Raw genomic sequence first — 23,623 nt, forward strand, 5'->3', positions numbered from 1 at the left:
CCTAAGGATATTCAGGTCTGGTAGGATTTACAAAAACAACACACTAGAGAGTGTAAAAATCTAGTTCTTCTGCTTGGGCATGAGCTATTTGGTTTTCACATGATTTTCTTGTTTTCCATCTACTCAGTATATTTGTCCATGATGATCGCCCCTCTACTGTCTGTGATTGTGCCCGCCACTGACTTTGTCCTCAGGTTTAACTACAAAATTCCAGCAGATCTTAAAGGTCATTGTGAGTCTAATAGGTTACAGACAGAAAGATCTGGACAGCAAACAGAGCCACCATATCTTCACAAGAATGGAGAAACTGCTCCTGTTAATATTTGATGCAATATCAGACAATACGGTGGTCTTGTATATGTATTTCAGCTGCTAAAAAAGAAATATTTATGAACAATACTCTTCACAATTTTTTTTTAAAAAAGGCATAGTTTTTGGTAACAGACTGTCTGATAGGCCAATTGAAACCTAGAAATGCTTGAAAAAATCACTACCCAGTAACATTCAAAATATAAATTAAAGACGATGTACCAAAATTTCACCTGAAATCATAAATACTCAACATATAATAAATATTGGGAAGTACACAAAGACACCACTGTATTACTATTTTAAGACATCAAATTGTCTCTTGGGATTACCTCCAAAATCAAAATTTCAGTAAATATTTTTTTAATTTCATGATTAAACATGATGGCCATGTAGCACAAAACTTAAAAGCACTTTTTTCCAAATTACAATTCACACAATCACAATGGACATCTTTAGCAGAAGTTAATAAAATGTTGACATCAAGTAGTGTTAGAAAAAACTTACTAGAAGGGAAAGAAATCCCTTCATTACAATCAGATTAATTGGTGTGCAACGTCCACCCCAAAGTCTGACTGACATGCACGACATCTGTCATGTGGGGGCGCCCTTCGTGCAGATCACATCAACTGCACAAGAGGGCGTGCACATACCTAAAACCATTTAGATAAAATCACAATTTCAGTCAAGTAAACTAAAGACAGACTGTGTAATTTAAATTGCAAATAATCTCTAAAAGCTGAAATCAGCCTCAACTTTTAATAGTATTGAGTTTTTAGCACACCATTGAGAAACAAACAATTTCTTACCTCTGCCCTTCAAAAGAGACAATCACCAATGTAATTACAAAATCAAAAATCTCTCACGATTAACAACCAAAACTTTCACAAGGATTGCTGAAAACAATCAATGAAACAAATTTCTATTTGCACCACTTGTGACATTGTATTGCTCTCGCACATCAAATCCGATGTGTCAAATCTTCTCAGTCAAAAACTCACTATTTTAAAAATTATTTTCCTTCTTAGTAAAACTTTTGGATTCCCTCCTCTGGCCTGCATCCTATCGGTTGCCATGGTATTAAACTCAACGTTTCCAGCCGGTCAATCACTGTAGCTTCCTCTGCCTGGCTCTGCAGAAAGTAAGACATAAGAGCTTTAAACAGGCTGGCAAAAACATGATTTATCACAGAACGCTTTTAAAAGTGAAAAATCTTCCACCCAAAACATCATGCCAGTATGCTGTGGAACTTTTACCTTGCTGGACAGTAACTACACTTGGCATTTTGATTAGTGCATTGTTATATACCTTTCAGGCAGAAGTATGCTCTTGTTATTTAATATTGTTCCCCGACTCAGATCCAATTAGCCAATCAAACACAGTTGGGTAAATGATCTGACAGTGTTCAACTCTTTTTTCTCCTCTAAATTTTTGGAATATTTCAAGTCTTTTAAGGCGTAGCTTCAATATTTTTTACTCCCCCTGGTTGTTTTCTACATAGAACATCAAACAAACCCTATAATTAAGCCGGGGGACACTTCCCAAACCGTAATTCAAAAGCAACCACATGTGCTATTTCTTATAAGAAATGTTTGGTCAAAATGAACATAAAACACTGCAAGAGGTTCTGCGACTGTCACTTCTTAACATTCATCACTTAGACACATACCCTACCCTTAGTCCTAGCAGTACCCTAGCCCGTGGGTGGATAATGTCTTGGTAGAAACTATCAAGATCATAACTATCCTCATAGCATGCACATTGATATAGTGATGGCTCTCAAGATTCTGGAGAGACATTCTGAGTTTTGTGTGAGCTCATTACAGAGGTTGTAACTGACGTTTTCTGACGGTGTTTCCGTAAAATGATGAGTTCAATTCAAAGCACTGTTGAGTTACTTTCTGTTGAATATTACACATTTTTCGAACATTCCTATTGCACTGATATTAGAACAATACTAGGTCCCAAGCAATGCGCCCTCTACAGCTACCAAATGGACATGACTCGAGAAAGTTCTCTTTAACACAATTTGTAGATTTTCATTCCAGCAGCGTACTTTGACTTCTATTGATATGCTAATAAGGAGGTTGTGCGTTCGAACGTGAATAGCGTGACGGCCAGTCAGAGTAAAAATCTTCAGTACTCCTTAGAAACTAAGCCTAATTATGTAAACGAACCAGAGATTTTGTTCACAAAAGGAGTTAGGGGATGAGCAATAATCAGAGTTCAGGCAGGTATAAGTCATTTTACTGAATTACACTCACTTTGGTTTATTTTGCCATTCAAAGTTCCGACATAAGTTGTGTCATCGTAATAGACCCATTTTTGCTGCAAGTTGGCCCACAGCTATCCTTGGCGGGGTTGACCTTTTGATGACCTGCACAGCAACGCACGCTACCCCGCCAACAGATAGCTGCGTTTCCACAGCTAGGCCTGACATTGACCTCTCACCTTGCTTCAGCTCGTGCTGATGTGTATTCAAACCAAAGAACATTTGGAATGAGAGTCGAATCCCTCAGCATCAATCTTTCAGATATGGGCCACGATGCAACCACAGGAAATAGTGGAGTTAGCACCAGCTAAAGTTAGAAAATGAAGAAAACATATAATTGGTCTAAAATATTAACAAGTAACAAAATGGCACTTCAGTGAAAGCCTATGGAAATTTTATCCTTAACTATTACTAATCATGAATCAATACTAATAAAATTTCTAATCTTAACCCCTGACGTGACAACAAGGGCTGAGCCCTGTATAATATTAATGATACTTGAATTTCAGTCCAGACTGGGATATTCATTTTTACAGCACTGCACACTGTTCTCAACCTATTATGTTTGCAAAGCTAATGCTGTTGATTTTGTACAATGTAGGCAGAAGATGACAAAATGAAATTGTTTTGAAGTATAAAAATGTTTAAAATATCGCAAACGTGTACGACTATTATCCCTTTCAAGGGAGCAATGTGCTATCTTCTAAATAACATTGATTGATTCTGTTTGGTATAAAAAATTTACAAGTTGTTCTGGTTTTGGTTATGCAGGGAAGCAAAGACATAAAGACACAAATCCAGCAGGCACTAACCTGAGTAAAAATAAACCATGGTATTGCCAGCAGAGTTCCCACAGCTGCTCCCATGAATACTTGTTGACTTGTATGATAATGAAGATACACTCTGTGGAAACAGACGGTATCGCTTGTAAATCGTAATTACATTATAGAAACAGCAGTAGTGGTGGAAATTGTCCACGACATTGTCCGTCTTGCTTTTATTTACTGCCATGATTGTGTTTCATACATGTACATACAATAATGTATCAATAACATAGCATACGATTTATGATGGTCTCTGAGAACTCTTTACCATGTAATGTACATTAACCCTTTTCCTGCCAAGTCCATATTCACCACCAGGTCAAGATGGTTAAAATTAATGAAACACAACGTATTCCATATGATGTATTTTAACATAATACTGTACATTTGAAGGCTGTTGAAAACATAATACTGTAAAGTTGATTTTTTTTGGACAAAAGATGCTATAACATACCAAACCAAGTGGGTGAAAATATGTTATGTTTTGGCTCAATACCGCTCTGTACTGACTTGGCTGATGGGGAAGTAATACAGTTATTATTGTCTGGCAGGAAAAGGGTTAAAGTAGTATCTCACTGTGTACTTAAAATATCAGCTACACCGTCTTTTCCATCCTTTAAGAATAAATAGAAGATTCTGGCATGACCACTGTCAACATGGTGATGACTCTGTACGAGGCACTTTCAGCGCAAAATAGAATTGAAGCCCATTGTATTTTGTGCTGACAGTTTGTGACAGACACATTATGTGTACCGGTACAATATGAAAGATTAGCTTGGGTTATCATCACAAATTTCAGAGTCGCCGACTCATTGTTACAGTAAACCAGCATGGGGCAACTCTGTCTTGACCGACAGCTTAAAACTTGATTGCACTTGATCTACAATGTAGCTGTTTTAGTAACAATTACAGCTGAAGATGAAACTGTCTTAGAGTTGTGGCACTGAATTGAGACCTATTGTTAATGGCAAGCAACCATTTACTGTATAATGGTATATATGTTAGAATGGGAATACTGTTCAGCGCATTGATTTACTGTACAGTTACCAATGATTTTGACGATGAGATACAGCTGGATATTGATACACTACCTAATTAGGTTTGTCAGTTAGCTCAACAATTTACCCTTTTAGTGGTCAACTTTTACAACTTTGCGCCAACATCAGACAGACTAAAACAGCAGGTGACGCAGCAAGATGTCTGTAAACTAATTTACTATGTAGTATGTTTATATCTTTACAGTAGCTATCAGTTTCAATGGTGACACACACAGAGACTGGTTGCCAAGTTTTACAAGCAGTTCAAATTCACGGAGAGGTGGTAAAAGAACTACGTTACTGCAAATTTAGACTCAGAGGACAGTGTTCTTTGTCGTTGAATATCAATAAAGTTCATGACTTCAAAAATAATAGAGTGATGTGTAAAATGAACAAACTTTACTTTGGTTATCAACAAATTAATGACACCACATTTCTCAATGAGCTGACTTCCAGACATTGATATCGCTACTCAAATGTTCTGATTCTTTCAGATCGATTTATGTTGTTAGTTTTAGATTTTGTTTGAAGTCATGAACTTTATTGATATTCAACTACAAAGAACACTGTCCTCCGAGTCTAAATTTGCAGTAAACGTAGTTCTTTTACCACCTCTCCGTGAATTTGAACTGCTTGTAAAACTTGGCAACCAGTCTCTGTGTGTGTCACCATTGAAACTGATAGCTACTGTAAAGATATAAACATACTACATAGTAAATTAGTTTACAGACATCTTGCTGCGTCACCTGCTGTTTTAGTCTGTCTGATGTTGGCGCAAAGTTGTAAAAGTTGACCACTAAAAGGGTAAATTGTTGAGCAAACTGACAAACCTAATTAGGTAGTGTATCAATATCCAGCTGTATCTCATCTTCAAAATCATTGGTAACTGTACAGTAATAGGGGTATTTTTTGGCCTGAAAGATTCATCGCTTGAGGGTGCTCTCTACGCTCCCCCTCTGGGAGCGTAGAGGGCGTCCTCAAGCGATGGATCTTTCAGTCTAGGTATTTTTTTGGCTTTTTCCATAACAACATTGCTAGAAGAGAAAACTAGTCTCCTTTCCCAACATCCAAAACAGACCATCTCACCCACCTGCTGTAACATACAATGGCAGCGACGACTAATGCTCCGACAGAGACCACGTGTTTCCAGGCAATGTCAATAATGCTACTTGAACTACTGCTTGTGTATTGGATTCTGTTGGTGAAAGAAATACAGCTTCAAATAAACAACAACAGCAAAATGGAAGTGGACATGATAATGGGAGGAAAAGGAAAAAGTTAAGATTTTCTATGAAAAAAAAGATATATGGGATTAATAGGAACTGACTCCAACAGAGGAAAGTGAGTTGGACTTCTGTGAGCTTCATTGCTTGACTTCTGCATTATAACTGATGTAGTTAGTTTTGTTCACCATTTTTAGTAGTGTAGGATTCGTTGGTCTACCGTTGTAGACAAAAACGTAGCCATTGTGCACATTTTACAGTCTTGTACATGACAAATATACTCCATGGAAAAGTACAAGAACACCAAACTATGAAGTTACACCACTAGAGCCAAAACACTGGCTTACATTTTCTCAAAAAAAAGCTCATTTTTGCTGGTGAAGAAATTGCTTACAGTGAAGGCGCATTGAAGACAAGTACTAGTTCATATTAGTTGCACAGATTTCATTTACAGAAGGAAATATTTTCTGAAATATATCAGTGTTGCAGCCAGGAATTTTAAACCAGGCAACACTACCGTTTATTTTTAGGGACATTTTGCTGACTTTGGGGACAACATTTGTCAGTTATTAATCAGATTTTCTAATATTTTGCAACAAATTAGTTTCACAAAAGAAAATTCAAGCTACCTGGACCTCTTCATTATGCTTGAATTTAAGGAAAGTATTGTAGCTTGTATAGCGTATCTACCACCAATAAGAGAGTTCAGTAGGACCAAAAGCAAGTTATAATATCAATTACTGCTTCAGTGTTTTCATTATTCTAATCACAGCTCGTAGGTATGAAAACGTAAGAATCAAAATAATCATGCCAAATAAAGATCGTCGTCAGTATCAGATATTACTTGCGGACTACACCAAACACAGTCGCCTCATGAGTGCGCCCAAGGTGACTCAGAGTATGCGAGAATGTGGGACAACAGATTGGATTTGGGGACATTGTTGCAAGGGCGCGCCCTGGCTGCAACACTGATATAGCCGTTAAACAGAGAGGTCAATGACATGACATACACACCAGAAAAACCACAAACAAAGCTGTACTGTATTGTTAATATAATAAACTGCTTTGCATGTCCATTCAAGTAAAGGGACACATTTTCCTATCAAATATGTTGAAAGAAAATTGTCACATTTTTTTTCAATCTGACGATGAATTCTGACTCTATTTCCTGCCAGGTGATTTTCAAACATAAAATACACATAATTAACATTGAAAGGATTTTATGATGGAACTGACCATTACACGGAATCAAGGGAGGCTAAAGAGGGAATTCTAGAAATGTGTGGAAAAGTAAATATTGTTATGCTTACCTGATATATACAAATAAAACTAGATAAATGGCAAAAAACCACATAAACTGGGAATGACTTGAAGGCATACCATACTCTGAAAACACCACATCGTGGCCTGAAATAAAGCATACATGCAAACAAGTCACTTGTGATATCAGTACAATCATTGTAAACCCCATGATCATGTGCTGCGGCTCGGAAGGTTCTATCCTATAGGTACCGTAGGTTGTCAATATTTACAACAACTCACAGTCTGAAACTGGAGCTATTCTCAACCTGATTGACTTTTTGAAAATAATTCATTAAGAACAATGAAATTCAACTAACCAGCAAGAAGCTCCACACTTGCCTTAAAACATTAAGGTACTTATCTTAACTTTACAGAAGCTCAATTTTATTTTTGGAGGTGTATACTTGTCACAACAACACTGTACATGTATGTCTCTCTATATGTATATCTGTCTTTCTGTCTGCCAGTCTGTCTGTAGGTGTGCAATGGGGGTGTGCAATGGGGTGATACACATGTACATGTCCACTCTGTTGCAAGAAGCATCACAAGTACATGTACTGTTGTACATGTACACTGTACATGTACAAGTATATACAATAGATACCGGTAAATGTATGTACATGTATACCGATAGATATGTACATACCTCTGCAAGGCCTCGGTTGCCTGATTATATTTTTAAGCACCCAATTGACCAATTCACTGAGAACTAGTCCGCCAAAAAATGTAATCTGGGGAAGAAAAAATGATACGGCATGGTATTTTAGACATTCAAACATTGTGACACAAAACATAACTTTAATGGGACAATGACTGCCAGTATTTACAACATATTCATTACTTTTGGTGAAGAAAACAATGATTTTATATTTTCTTCTTCCATTGGTATGTTGAAATACAAAGTCATGGCCCTGCAAACACAACACACTGTGAAATAATAGGTGATATTATTGTTGAGTGATGAATTCCAGTCTGGACAGAAATTCAGAGACTATAGAGAAGTTGCAAACTACGCATTCTCATTGCTGAGATATGATTTTCAGAAGTGGAATGAGAAATTGTATGTGACAAACTTCAACAGAACAAAATAATACATTCACCAAAAGTTACAGCAAATGGAGCTTTAGTCTGGGACTGTCAGCATAGAAGAGCATTTGCACTACATTACACCGAGAGCTCACCACAAGATGTACATCTTAGCCTATTAAACACTGATGCCATTCTCTCTGAAAGCAGAGCACTATTGTTGAAACTTTCATTCACTTTCAGTTCCTTTCAACCCGTTTCCTGCACACATGTCCACCTACACAACTGTAAAACAATCGGCATCACATACATCAAACCACGGAATTGAAACATGGCAAGCTGAAGTGAATACGCTGATTGTCAAAGTTTCCGGTTTCAAATCAAATAGCTTGTTGTGGTTCTGTTTGTACGCGTAGGTCTTGGATCATCGGCAACTTTCATTGAATGTTTGCCCAAAACTCTGAATGAAACTCATGAGGACTTTTGACCTGAGCGACTGTGATCAGATTGCAATTCAAGGCCAGCGTTTAAAATAACAACTTTTGGTGTTAGAAAAGCATGCTTGAGAATTGTTACCGTTGTTCCTCTCATGATGGAAAAAGTATGCAGTAACATTTATATTCAATTCACTCTGATTTGCTGAAGATGACAGAACTTCATATTTTAGCACAGGGCCAATATTATGTACTTCAAAATTATGAAATGCCTATGGTTTTGCTACACCAGATCTGGCTTTATAGTACATCATAATTGTGTAGCTAAATCCTGACATTTACAATTTTGCCACTGCCCATTCCTACAGACAAGTCCTCACTGTCATAGGTAGGGTTTAAGGTCAATATCTATAGACTCTTTAACCTGTTCACCCCGATTCCCAGTAAACAGGTCCACAATGACCACTGATAACAATTGGTTAGGGTCATACCATGGTGGTGAGAGGGTTAAAGGTATGGTTTTTGATTCCAGCATCTAATTATCACTGTGTCTTTGTTTGCTCTGTCTGAATACCAATGGTAAGTTCGAATTGCACGTAATGTCTCTACAGCAACACAAGCATTTTCACAGTACAAGCCACCTGGAGGCCAATATAGCTCCACTGATAGTTTTTACTGAAAACAACAATAGTAGAATCACTACATAGCAACCATAAATTAAATTCAAAGAAAATTGACAGATTGGTCAAAATGTGTGTTGTCCCATTGCATGGGAAGAATGAGCTACCTCCAGATATGCATTCTGATGTGTAATGTATTGCTGACTACTGATTGTGGTGTTCACATAAACTATATTGAACTTTGTACTGAAGAAATGCACAAATTTGTAATTTTTTATGCCAGATGATAAGAAAGTAATATGATCATAACATTTATGGTATATCCCTGGGAAGCTACAAGTTTTTTACTTAATTTTAAAGCTCTATCAACTCATGTAATTCCCTAAGTCCCTTTGATACTGATGTCTGTTCTCCCCAACCTGTAGACAGGGCCACAATCAGCTTTGATAACAACAGTTTGGGACCAAACTATGGTGTAGAGAGGGTTAAAGCTTGAAGAAATACAATCAGAATCATGGTAAATGAATGCAAAAAACTTACTGTGTGTAATTCTCTACGAAAGGCAATGAGAGTGACAAATGATACCAGCAGAAACACTGGAAGAAGACTGAACCAGGCAAAGATCTTCCCAAAAAAATCACCTGTGGGAGAAATAAAAATAACTTCCAGTCAATGGTAGCAAAAAATACAATGTTCTCAAACACCTCTTTGATATCTTACAGAGCCATACATATATTTGCTCTCAGAATATTTACAGAAGCTATTTTTTTTTTTATATCTAGGGATACTGAGCTGTTTTATATCTACGCCAAGGGTTGGCATTTTAGACTGAGAGAGCAATACAAATTTGACTAAATGTGACTATAGTAATATAACAATGATCAATCCCATCACACTGGGATTGCAACATAAATTCAGCTGCATGTGACTGGTGTAATTACAACAGTTAATCTCATCATACTAGGATTGCAAACTATTACACTTAGGTAGTAAAAGTATCTGACCATCACTGTCTCTTCTTCACACATTGTTTATTTGTAGTCATGCTTTCAGTAATTACTCAAACATTATTTCTTATCAATAAGTGCTGTTTTCATTTCTGTTTACATGTACCAGTACATCAACTTTTGACATACTCCACAGTGACACATATCTAAAAGTATGAACAAGGTTGAATGTCAGCTTTATTGGAGATGTATTTTACATTTTCATCAAATTTCCGTACAATGCAATTGTTCTCTGCTACAGTTTATGGACGAAGCTAGTTATTGATGAAAAATGGATGTCAACACCATTCAACTGTGAATTCAACCCAAAAGCAACATCAGCAACGTTACAAAAGGCAAATTATGCTTGTACAGTAATTGACTATATTGATTAAAGCTTGAGGCATTTACATGTAAGTTAAAACATAGACAGTAGTGCGGACACAAAGACATACACTAACACCCGATCATTTAATCTCTAGCATGTCATTTTCTTAATCTAATTAACAACGAGAGTGCCATTGATTACACTGTACATCACTGCATCCTGTCTGAACAACACAGACATTAGCCATGATGAGTGGTGATATCATAATTGCATATACAAAAGTGAAATTATGGAAATACATGTAAAGTGACAATATGGTAATCAGTAAAAATACACAGAACATCGAACATGACAAAACTACATGATCATGTATAAATGTTCAAGTTTTGTACTGTGTCAGATACAAGCATTTGCATGGTAGCTGATGATGTCATAATTTATCGCGACACGAATGTCAATTTTCTCTGCTTTATATACAATTATACGAAGTTACTGACAGTTTTTCATGTCCTGTACATAACCCTCTTCCTTTGTTTGCTCCCAAACCTCTGCTAAGAGGCTAATCAGTGTTCATAAAGTTATAAAAGCATTATATTGATTTTGTACCGTAATACATATTGATTGAGCTCTAAATTTATGCCAAAATACTTGGTAGCTAAAATTTTATGTTCATCTATGATGTTTGTAGTGTATATGATCAAATATTGTTGGGTCACTTGCCAAACTGTACTGTGGTTTCCATTTTTGCGAGTGAACTACAATGACAAAAAATTCAAGGAACACCAAAATTATTGCACATCTTGTATTTCTTTTTTTTCAGTGACTTAACCTGTGATTCACTCTCACTGACTGAGAGACAACAGAAGCAAATAACATGCAGGGCTTTGTGTTTGCACTGATCATGTAATGTTTGTTTAAAGTTTGAATGTACACCAATTTACAAAGGAACCCCCAGATACTTGAGACACACTGATTCAGTCTGTACAGAGAGTGAAAATAAAAGCTGACTATGACTTGGGTGTGACAGACAAGACAATGCATTACCTGAGGGTGAGGCGTCTTAATGGGGAGCTTTTCAGGCTCAGCCATCTGGAGTCCTTGTGTTTCTTTCAAAAAACACCCACACAACATACTATTACACAAGCAGTGCTGGTACGGCGACACGTGTCAACACGCATACATGTGGTAAAAATATTCTGTTTACCATTATTAAAATCTGTGCTAAAAGTATGGCATATTCTTATCAATGTGTATTTTTTTACCATGCTGTGTGTACAGGTGGATATGTAGATAAATTATCGGGGTGGAGTTGTTTGAAACTGGTCCAGAATCTGACCCAAAAAGCTGCTTATCACTGGCTTACACAAAGGTTATCACAGAGCATCTTCACTGCATCATATCTAACACTGAACTGCTTCCAATTGGTAAAGTACTGCGTGGCTGTAATAAAAACTGCAAACTGTACTAACCTTATTCATTTCATTCATATTTGGCCAAGTAGCTAAAACAATCATAATTACCCTTTCTTTTTGAATTTTTAAAAATGTTTTTGGGTCCAGACTTAATACTTTTTAGAACAGTATTGGATCACCAAACGAAGGATGCTAAACACAATATTAAAACAATATGAGAGTGAAAGTGAAAGGGCATGAGCTTAAGAAGTCTAGACTGGTCTTCACTATCTAATTTAAGTCATCTAATAAATTTAGACGCCCAACTAACCTTCCCTGTACATTTACAGACTTAATACCCTTGATAAAATTCTCTACAGCAAACAGAAAAGTAAGCTGTAATGCACAGAACATGGGAACAGAGAAGGCTTTCTGTGCCTGTAAGAAGCAGTTTCAAAAAGAGTTTATCAGTCTCTACATATTTTGGATTGACATCAGTTTATTGCATCATGTTCACAGGAAACACGATGGTAATTGAAGTGAATACCATGTAACAGAATTGATGATTGTCTTACAGGATGCTTCTATCTGTGTTACCAGTGCATTTGAACGTACGGTACATGTTCTGCAGTTTCGAACACCGTCAACACACACAACCATAGACAGCTACTGTCTACGTCTGAACACAAGCTACCTGGGAATATAGTTTCCACATGGTCAGTGGGTTGCAATCTAATTCCATAAAAAAATGTTAAAGCGTGGATGTAGTACATATTCATAGAAGTGTAGTAAACAAGGGAGACTGTGTGTGAAGACGACTGTGGCATTGCATTTTCGACAATGTAAACAGGCATATCTTGTATTTGAAGAGCCAACATGTCCACAATGTCAATAGTCAGCTCCTACGGCCTGTCCGAGAGGGAAACCACAAAGATTTATAAAAAAAAATAAAGTTATGGAGAACATGTATAGGCCAGAATTGAACACTCAGATTCCTATATAAGAAGTCTCCACGCCATTGTGATGAAACTGACTTTGCCAAGAAGTGGGCGTTCACAGATATTTGCCCGATTGTTGCAATATGGGAAGCTATGTGTCGCCATTCATTCATTACACACGCATTTAGCATACGTCCCGCAAAGCCACTCGCTCAACTCGACACTCACGGTGCACGGCTCAGTTTAGTCCCGTACTACAGAAACTATAGCTGGGCGAAATAATGTCGCGACAGATAATCTGAAAGACGACCGTGTGGAATTTGGTCAAAGGTAACAAACCTGCGGGATACTCGACGTGTGTTAAGGATACAGGCTTCCAAAGAATTCCTTTGCCCGACTTGTCCCACTCAGAGTCGTCCCAATCTGTCTCCAGACAGGACGCCATTTTGCAAGCTGAAACAGAGCGAATGAGTATGGCTTCAGAATCAGAATGCTACATCAAAATGAATATGGAGAATCCTCATCCGTGAACTATGGGCATTCTCTACAAATCAGAAAACTACAAATCTCGTCAAGTTTTGAATATCTTATTATAGAAATGTTTGTCACGAAAGAGTCAGCAGAAATTTTAAGGGAAAATTAGATGTTTGTATCCGGGATATTAAGTTTCATAAAATTACATTTAGAAGTCGCAAGTTTGCGGGGTGACAGTAATTTCATGGTCTTAATCAATTTTCATTTGCATAAATGTTCAAAAATAATGGAAAGGGTACAAAACAATGTAAAACAGAATTTTTGAAAATGCAATTAAGCAATATTGACCTCTTGATTGATCATACAAGTGATGAATATACAGAGAACCCTACCTTTTTAGTACGCAAACATAGCAAAATTTGGTCACTCTGAATGTGAATCCATTTCGAACACAGCAACTGGCACAACTTTCAATGAATTTTTTTTCCGTCGTGCAAGTTGCAAGGGCCTTCTACATTGACTGGCTGCGCAGACTATGCACTTTTTTCTTAAAATTTAACAACTAATGAGTAGAACCCCTCAAGCTCGAAAAATGTACTTTGGCAAATTAATTATCCCCGTAACCTTTAAACTGTGGGTCAAAGTATACAAATATGGCGTCCACCATCAACAAGACACATGCTCACGCTCTAACTCTGACAATTCTCGCAGAATGCTCTACAACGAAAGCGAGGACGTGCAAATTGAAACTCCCGCATCACACTGTGGATACGCCGGTATTTATGCCGGTTGGAACGCAGGGAACTATGAAGGGGATGACCACAAAACAACTAGAAGAGCTGGATTGCCAAATTATCCTTGGGAATACGTACCACCTTGGAGCGAGACCGGTATGTTTTACCTCGGAGCTCAAGGGTTTCTCCATATGAGACAAGCCTCGTCCAAGATATTTACGTTTTTCTTTAAATGTGAATTGATTTCAAATACATTTGCAAGTTAATTTGACCATTTTATCAGGAAATTCTACATGATCTGTAACTGTGTAAGTTACACTAGATGAAATGTATCGAATGCTGGTCATGTCATACTAGTATAGGAAAAGTCATTTCTTTTTTTTCTTGACAAAGTCCAAAATCTAAGTCCTTCAACCAGTTCCATTCAATCTTATCTAATGTTGCACGAACACAAAAAGCAAACGACTTGTTAGTTTGTTTGTGTGTGTTTATCATTTATTTGTCTGTTTTGTTTGTATTATCCATTAAGATCTTTCCCCATCCATGTAGTCAGAGCGGCAAATGATGAAAGCCCATCAGATCATCTTCAATTTAATTTTCTTCTTCTCTTGTTTCGGTGACCAAAATACCAGGGACCTGAATTACTGGAGAAGGCTGGTGGCTTACATAGTTTTATGAACTGGAAAAGAGCCCTCTTAACTGTGAGTATGATAAAAGGTATTTAGTTTTATTGAAATGGTACAAAAGTTGGCAGAGCTGTGCATACATGTACACTTTATCTGCTCAACCATCCAGTGCAGTACATGAATTGAAAGCCATGACTGTCATGCATGAGATAAAAAAAAGAATGTATGAAACCTTAAAAGTTGTGTATGTTTATTAACTGATTCCCACTAATAATTCTGCTCTTTGAAGTTATCCATGTATTTTCTCATCAAGACCATTGATCACATCACATTCCAACAGAGTGTGTTATGTTATTTACCTTTTATATCTCATGTGTCTTTGATATAGGTATTGATTATCTCTTTGATGGTCCTTCAATTAACTGCCCATGCTTGCCAAAGGACCTGTGCCAAAGACAAAGCTACTATATTTCTTTTGTGTTTTGATTTTCATATTGCGGCTCCCAGCACATTAACTTGTATTGAAATTTCAGGACAGCGGCGGTTTTCAAATGGTTTCTCTACTGAAACTAGCAGAAATCAGAGAAGAAGGAGTCAAGTTTCAATCTCCTCATGATGAATCAGAAATGATGCTGACCCCGGAGAAGTCCATCGAGATACAGAACAGTATAGGAGCTGACATCATCATGCAGCTTGATGATGTTGTACACAGTACAACCACGGGACCAAGAGTTGAAGAGGCCATGTACAGGTAACATAACATGTGACTTGGTCATTCCCTGGGTTGAAGTCTTTGGTGTATGTCCTCATAGTACACTTTCTATATTTGAAAACCTGAATTCAGCATAGATTTGCAAATACACAAAATTGTAAATTTTTATATTGATTACTTAACACAACTGAACTAATGTTAGTCTTTTCAGCAGTTCTTCTGTTTTAAGTTTTATGTATCAATACCTTATTAAAAATAGTACACAGACAAAACACATACAAACCCTATGCAATCCTGGCATGAAACTACCAGGGTACAGTATGTGATTCATTTAAGACATCATGAATTTGGTAGTCAAATCGACCTATAAACCATTCTCTTTTCCGTTTCATTCTTAGATTTCTTTCAGAGCACTTTTTCTTAGAAAAACTTTGTAACTTTCTTCACTATTAAAAGGGTAATGTCATTGTTTTTCATAAAAGATCAATAAGGTGGTTGGACAGATGCATTTCAGCCCATAAAAGACCAACAGAACAGAATTTGTTCCCAATTGTTCAGGGAGGATTACAACCAGAACTGAGGAAGATATGTGCAAAAGGTATGGTGAACGCTAGAGGGCGCTATATCAGTTTGACTGTTTTCATTTATTTATTTATTTTATTAACGTATAATCATTTTTACTCAGACATTCCATGTTGATTGTGAAATGTATTATTTTCATAGAAAAGTTTATTGATTTATTGTATCTATACATGTATTATCTCTTTATCTAAATGTGATATATTTATTTTACATTGTTGTCTATGCAGTTAAATGCACCTAAAGTAAGCCATTTCAACTAGCACCAATGTTACATGAAACTGTATGTGTACCGTAACCCACAAAAAGAGCTTTTTGTTGTTCAAAAATGACTTTGTGGATTCACGACAAAAAGAAGTACTGAACTTGTGATTCCAGGTCTCTGGCAAGTGCTCTGTCCATCTTTGTATAATGGACATGGAGAATGGTCATATTGATTCTCCATACATTGAACTCTTAGAATTTCTTTCATACCACTCCCCTTGAGCAGAAATGGTGAAGAGGGACACACCAGGGTATGCCATTGGAGGACTTAGTGGTGGAGAAGAGAAGGAGCATTTCTGGAAGATGGTCCACTTATCAACGGACTTGCTTCCCAGGGAAAAACCTAGGTACCTCATGGGAGTAGGGTAAGTGATATTCGTAGTGCTATGGTTGTCTTTTATAGGTGATTGGTCACATGATGCTTGATTTCTTAAGTAAATGTATTCATTTATGCAAAGCGTATTAATTAACATTGTTGAATATGCAAATCAAGTGACACTGGATATCTTGGCTGAAATCTTTCACTGTGTATTATTGGTTGGAATATTCAGGTGTTTTGCATTGAACTGCATGTTCAATGTACAGCATACATGTGCATGTATATGAAATACCTTCAATACCATTATATCTAGTTTGGTCAGAGATGAAAATTTATGCTGTGTTGAATTGAATGTTTCATAGAGGTCGAGTTTACCAGTAAATTGCACCAGGTTCACCACCCTCATTTTATTTATTTATTGGATCAATATTGGCAGCAGTGTTTATCACAGTTTCTTAATGTTTACTTATGTATTCAAATCTTTGCAACGACATTGTTATCCTTGTTTCACATATTATAACAGTGTTTCATGTAACCTTTATTTCTGTATTACTTAAACATTGAACCAGACAATTCAACATCCATATTTTTTGTAAGGTCATATATTTTTCTGGGGCAAAATTTGACCTCCTTATCAGAAAACAAGTTGAAAACTTGAGCAGAATATATGTATGTCTTATCAAACAATATGAATATTAAACCCTGTAGCAGTTCAATATTGGTTGAAATTCACCATTGTTTTCCACTGTCACCATAACATGTATTTCTCACAAATATTCAGGAAATAGGTTTGATATTATTACCAGTGCCAAGTGGCAATATTTCATTTATACATCCAACAATTACATACTTCGATCAAAACTTTACCCTTGTTTTGAAAGCTAATGTTTCATGTATTGTAGTGTACTTAAAATTATTAATTTTGGAGGATTTATTGTGACAAGTATGGTAGGTCATTTGATCGGTTCACAAATCAGTCTTTTATTTGCAGATTTCTAGTCGTACTCATAACTTTGTCACCATGCTTTATTTAATTAATCATTTATTTTGCCTATAAATACATCAGCTCCTGCAGTTGCCATGACAGCAAGCAGACTTTTTCAGGTACAGATTGTATCCTTGTGATGTCATGTCACTATCTGTGCAATAAAGCTGTGAGTTAACACTGGGCAGTGCAAGAAGATACCAGTGCAACTCCCTTGATATAAAACTCTCTCTCTCATTTCAGGTATGCTGTTGATCTAGTCGTATGCAGTGCCCTCGGCTGTGACATGTATGACTGTGTCTTTCCGACCAGAACAGCTGTAAGTTTGTTTTCATGCATACGGAAAGTCTTCTTTCGCCTGTCTTGCCTATGACCACTGAAGCCATGATTGCTGAAGTGAAATTTTCAACTGGATTCAAAAGTATAATGAAATGAAAGAGCAAGAGAAATATCAAAAATTTATAAATGCTACAAAAGTAGGTCACATTGAGACAATACGGTAACTAGTTACAATTCAACTTTAGCCACTCAATGCCTGTTTCTTACTGTTCAATATTAGCACCTACAGTTTAACACAGTATTTTGGCAGCGGTGTTTGGAAGGTGGAGCTTGGTAAAGCAAGCTCTTAAATAATGCATGTCATTTTACCAATCAATGTGTCTCCCATTTGATATCACCCATTGTGATCATTTGAAAATCATAAAATGTGGCAGGCAAACAGATTTATCATTGAACATACGTGAGTCATCAGTGCCCCAGTATCTAAATTATAGGCTGATATTTTCAATAATGACCTACATTGCTACTTGTACTCATTAACTATGTTCAGCTGCCTCACCGTCCCTCCACAAAACTGCCTACACTGGATATGTTGATTTCCTGTGTAAAAATGTAAAATGTGTGTAACATGACAGAACTCAGTTTAAAACTCATATAGTATTTTCAGATTCTATCAGTAATCAATGGCTATGTGTAACAGTTTGTATAATATCTTACCTCAAGAAAAACAGAATGATGGCATTGCCTGTACATTATTAAAGCCCCGTTACCCGAATCTTTTCTGCAACTTTTTGATAAGATGGTTTTGAACAAAATACAATTTATGTAAAAATGCTTATCGAAGTGTCACCACACAACATTGTTCACACACTAGTGATGAAGGCACAATTTAGATTTTAATGACAAAAAAATTGCGACCCAAAATATGGCCATCATATATTCTGCAATCAAACATTAAGCACCAAGGAATGGAATATTACATTTTTAAAGACAAAATAGCTTGAATCTCAAGATTGTATCATATTTTTTTGGCATAAGAAAATGCAAAAAGATACAGTGAATGAGACTTTAAGGGAAGAAAATCTTTGTGCTCTAAAAAACTAATTTTACCAAGGAGTGACAAGAACCATGAAACCTTTCTCAGCAGGAATTACTTTCCATCGCCATATCGTATTTTGCTTCCCAACAGAGGTTTGGTTCAGCTTTGTTGATAAGTGGACAGATCCACCTAAAGAGTAAACAGTTTGCCAAGGATTACAGACCAATCGATGAGAATTGTAAATGTTCCACGTGTCAGACACACACCAGGGCATTCCTCCATTCCATAGCCAATCAGGAGACGGTAGCATGCCACCTGTTAACTGTACATAATATAGCTTTCCAGGTGAGAGAACCCACAATTCATCTGTGTAAAGTCACATCACCACACAGTTACTCTGATCTTGCAACATCTACCACTTTTGAGTATGACAAATCTTATATATATATATATATATATATATATATATATATATATATATATATATATATATATATATATATATATATATATATATATATATATATATATATATATATATATATATATATATATATATATATATATATATATATATATATATATATATATATATATATATGCATCTCCCTATAATATGTTTTGTTTTTGACCGCTTTACCCATGCATAAGTGTTTTCCTTCCTGTTGGGTGGTGCAGAAGTTGTAAAGAAACAGAATCAAGCAAATCTCTTCATATATGCATGATTTTCATCAAGTTGACATGCACCAAAAGAGTACACCATGCACAATGCATATTGCAGAAAAGCCTTTTTGAAAAAGCCCAAATTTGTACAAATCATGAATATCATATGAATTCAGTAATGTCATATGTTTTTTCAAACGCTGCAGTTTGTTTACCATTGTGTAAACGATTAGTAGATGAAATATCAATTGTATTTTATTGTGTGTTTTTGTTTCAGATGAATTTAATGCGCTCAATACGAGAGAGTATACTTGAAGATAGATTTCCTAAATTTATCAAAGACTTTATGAAAATTGTTTATCCAGATGAAGATTATCCTCAGTGGATTAGGGACGCTTTGGCAGCCGTTAATGTTCATCTCGTAACCAGTAACTGCTGACCAGAGCATTTAAGTACACCTTAGAAGCGGGGCATTTTTATTGTCTGCAACAGACACTAGTTCCAGTCTCAGTGAATGCGAAGTATCAATTTTATGATATTATCATTTGATAAGTGTCGTTCATGTGCACTTATTGTAACGACTTTAAAATGTCTTCCTTTCAATTGAGATTGTAGCTAACCAATGAAATTTTGTTTTTTTCTCACTGCCAGGTGTGATTGACAGAAAAGCGTTCAATTTTGAACAGTGTGCACACACACGCCACTCATTGCAGACAAAAATCTTGAAATTGTTGCTCTACATTCAGTGTCACTGAATCGTGACTGGTGCAGACACATCGGAGTTGCATAACTCCGGTCAGTGTTTACGGGTTGTGGCAGACCTCCATAAAAATTTGGACATATCCATATTTACCGTATTCAGACGAGTGTGTCTGTTTCTGCCACTGTCAACACGCTCAACATTGCATTGCAGTAGAGTGATGCATTGTGTATCACTGAGAATTGCATATGCAGATGGAACTGTCATTTTTATACAGGCTATACTAAATTTGATGTATGATACAGTAGGTCAAGCCCAGAGTGCAAAACAGATCATGGTACAAACCAACCCACATCTGCAAACACGCATTGAAGTACGTGTATTTCCATATGCGTTTGTACACTTGTGGGTTTGTTTACCACCATCACGTGATCTCTAGGGCGTACTGAGTCTGTAGAACACATCACATCCTTCCAGGAGTAGAACCATTCAGCTGAAACTCTGAGGGTTTTTTTGTCATTTTATTAAAGTATTTTATTTCTTACCCCATATTTTATCTTGGAACCTCAGAAGAGAACTTATATCATTGGCATTCTTATCAGTGATATACATGTAAAATTCAAGGTCAGATATAATGACCTTAAAAAGACTTGTAACTCAAACTGTAACTTTTGCTCAGCTTTACTCAAAGTCTAAAATGTGGAAATAAGATGTTTGTTAAGTATGTACAATTTGAATCAACATCAATATGATTCTATGCCAGTCTTTTAATCACATCAGTATCCTGACACTGGCTGGTATGTCCATAAAGCGCTATACAAATAAATCTATCATTTTACCTTATGACAGTGTTAGCAGTGTTTATTTTGCATTCAACAATTTATTTCATTCAACACAAGTTTTCAGTCGACATATTAAATGAAAATACTGAGAACAAGGGTTGTTGTGTCCAGTTTCATGTTTAACGTTGCAGTATGGTCCTTCAAACTCATCAGCTGAAAGTTATAGACACATCATAGATGTGGAGGAAATATGTATTGCCTCTCTCTTCAATTTGACCACCAGCCCTAATGTTTTTTCATGACATGAAGGATTGGCTTTATTTTTCTGACTTTGCTAGCATTGGGCAGGAAAAGATGCGACTTTATTCTGAAATCTGACTCAAGTGAATTTAATACTAAATGCTTCAATACAGGTTCACATACTGGACAAAAGCTCGTCTGTAGCTTGATCTAAACAGTATTTTTCACATCAAAATGACTAAGCTTTTGTTTGCTTTGACTAGCAATGAATTATTAGGTCCATGTTAATAAAGCACCAGTTAAATATCTTGACAACTGGGCCTTCCTGATTGTTCACAGCCGGGAAGACAAGGAATGCCTAATGTCATGACTATTAGTGGGATTTAATTCCAAAAAAAATCAAACTTGTGGGAATAGCAGCATTGGAAACATGAAGGATTTGCATAACATCAACTGAGGGTGAGCAAACAGGAAAGAAAATGACAGGTCAAAAAATAAAGGGCAATTTTTGGTTGCTGATGTCACGTGATCACACAACAGGACTGGTAGGGACCTCACTGGCTGAGCTTCACATTCTGGCGTTGATTGTCGTTACTATGCCAATTTTATTAATTCATATTATTAAGATATGATATACTTCATAAACGGGCATGTTGTAAAAGGTGGGTAGCATTACATGCAACTTCAGGGGCACACAGTCTCAGAAATACGAAGAGTCCAATTCGTGAGTATGATCACAAACCTGTACAAAATGGAATGCTGTGTACCGATCAATACTTCCAATTTTAGGTCAAATTCAGACCCGCTTCAACATTTTACGCACATCGGTGTTGTCATTGTGTAACGAGTAAAGTTTTGCTGGGTTATTTGGTCATACTGCAGGTAACAAAACTCTTACTAGGCATGCGCAGACACATCATAGAGATGACACTTTGATTAAACAAATTTTTCAGGGATATTTGTTAGATTAATTTGTAAAACCAACTTCATCTCCAAGTTGTACATATGTGCGTGATTCTCCAAACAATACACTGATACAGGTCCCGTGTCGATCTATTTTGACCTATGTTGTCGCGTCATGTTGCCTCTCCGGTACAGATATATCGACTTCTATTTATTTTGTTCACTGAGTGAGAATTTAGCTACAAGGCAAAGTCCTCTACATACCACTGTACACGCATTGTACAGTATTTGACACAAACATAAATAATGGTCCCCACCCGTAAAGGTTACCGTAACGTTCCTTCTCTAAATTCTGTGCGTGTTTGTAAATATGACCCCGTCCTGTCCAAACACTGACCCGTGGAAACAATCGGTGTTTGTCTTTAGTAATAATTCGTTTCACAGATGACAAATTTAGTTCAGTTTATGATAATAACATCTCTGTCGGTGGGAAGATACAGGAAAAAAACTTGAAATAGAGGTTCCGCATTCGTCTGTACGTATATTTTACATTATCACTAATTAAAGATACCCTTTTTTGTTGTTTTTTTTCTTAAAATTACATTTCAGTGTCAGATGCTTCCTAGCATGATAGTTCATACAAATTTGGCGGATATATTACATGATATTCTGGCCACAGTCTGTCCTCTTGTACTCTGTTTTAGACTGAGATTTTCACACGATCTGCATTGGTAACCTAGTGATTAATCATGAAAATTTGTTTTAAAAACAATACAGGTAATTGCGAGTATTTAACACGTTTCAAATGGCAGCCATTATGAACCTTTAAGTTTCTTTAATTCAAAAAAAAAACCCAGAAATTATTTAGTCATTTCCGTTTCTGTCGAAGCTGAGCCATATTGACATCCGAGAGATCGAGGAAAACAAACCGTGATACCCTTCTTGCGCTACCCCCAATTTTCGTTATGTCGATACCATACCCGAGACTTTGGAATTTCCTGTGAAGAGTTATCCAATTGTGATTTAAATAGAACAACACAGATATTTTGCATGTTGAAGTATAAAAAAGTCCAGAACCCTTCAAGAAAACACGAGACACAAAGTGGCTCATATGCTGTTACTACTATGTATGGCAATACGTGTGCCCTTTGAACCAATGATTGATTACAGCCTGGGTAGCCTATAGCTAAAATTCCCGCCGAGCTAAAACACATGAACGAAGAACATCGTTTACTACGAAATGTCCGAACTCAAGACGACAATATACCAGACAAGTTTATAATTACATCTCGGCCAAAATCAGAGCAAAAGTATGAAACTTGGCGTGGTTGAAAGATAGTAATTTCTCTCATTGCATAGGACCTTATCCTGTCCAGTCAATACAAACATAGCATGTCTGTTGATTCATTCGGTGTGTTATCTTCCCCTGGGGCCGATTCCTCTCCAATATCTCTCTGTGTGTACCGTTGCCAGGCAGGCTGACTTGGGTGTAAGGAAGTTCAAGGTCCAATTTTTTTTTGTACATGCCAAAAGTAAAAAAAAAATGAAATTGTCACCCAGCGACTCGTTTTTGTCTGTTTGCATTCTTTCCATTTTAGATGTCAAATGGTTACTTTGCACCCTATAAAAGTGTG

General features: G+C 36.5%; 2 protein-coding genes across 3 annotated transcripts; one reads left to right on the plus strand and one right to left on the minus strand.

Annotated features, from left to right (window-relative positions):
- Positions 1 to 342: 342 nt before the first annotated feature.
- Positions 343 to 13,143, minus strand: LOC139114524 (dolichyldiphosphatase 1-like). The gene is made up of 8 exons (XM_070676309.1): positions 13,030 to 13,143; positions 9,588 to 9,688; positions 7,614 to 7,698; positions 6,976 to 7,072; positions 5,533 to 5,637; positions 3,394 to 3,484; positions 2,761 to 2,888; positions 343 to 1,441 (listed from the first exon to the last, which is right to left on the minus strand). The coding sequence occupies exons 1-8, from the start codon at positions 13,133 to 13,135 to the stop codon at positions 1,417 to 1,419; spliced, it is 738 nt and encodes a 245-aa protein (XP_070532410.1). The 5' UTR covers positions 13,136 to 13,143; the 3' UTR covers positions 343 to 1,416.
- On the plus strand, positions 12,903 to 20,907 carry LOC139114523 (queuine tRNA-ribosyltransferase catalytic subunit 1-like). Of its 2 annotated transcripts, XM_070676308.1 has the most exons (9): positions 12,903 to 13,020; positions 13,876 to 14,054; positions 14,531 to 14,599; positions 15,058 to 15,275; positions 15,719 to 15,834; positions 16,306 to 16,444; positions 17,627 to 17,702; positions 18,852 to 19,046; positions 19,642 to 20,907. In XM_070676308.1, exons 2-9 carry the CDS (start codon positions 13,947 to 13,949, stop codon positions 19,801 to 19,803), a joined length of 1,083 nt encoding a protein of 360 aa, XP_070532409.1. In that variant the 5' UTR covers positions 12,903 to 13,020; positions 13,876 to 13,946; the 3' UTR covers positions 19,804 to 20,907. The 2 variants fall into 2 exon arrangements, with proteins under 2 accessions (XP_070532409.1, XP_070532408.1); XM_070676307.1 differs by lacking the exon at positions 12,903 to 13,020 and having other exon boundaries at positions 13,725 to 14,054.
- Positions 20,908 to 23,623: the final 2,716 nt, after the last annotated feature.

This window comes from Ptychodera flava, chromosome 16 (genome assembly GCF_041260155.1).
Source record: "Ptychodera flava strain L36383 chromosome 16, AS_Pfla_20210202, whole genome shotgun sequence".
NCBI lineage: Eukaryota > Metazoa > Hemichordata > Enteropneusta > Ptychoderidae > Ptychodera > Ptychodera flava.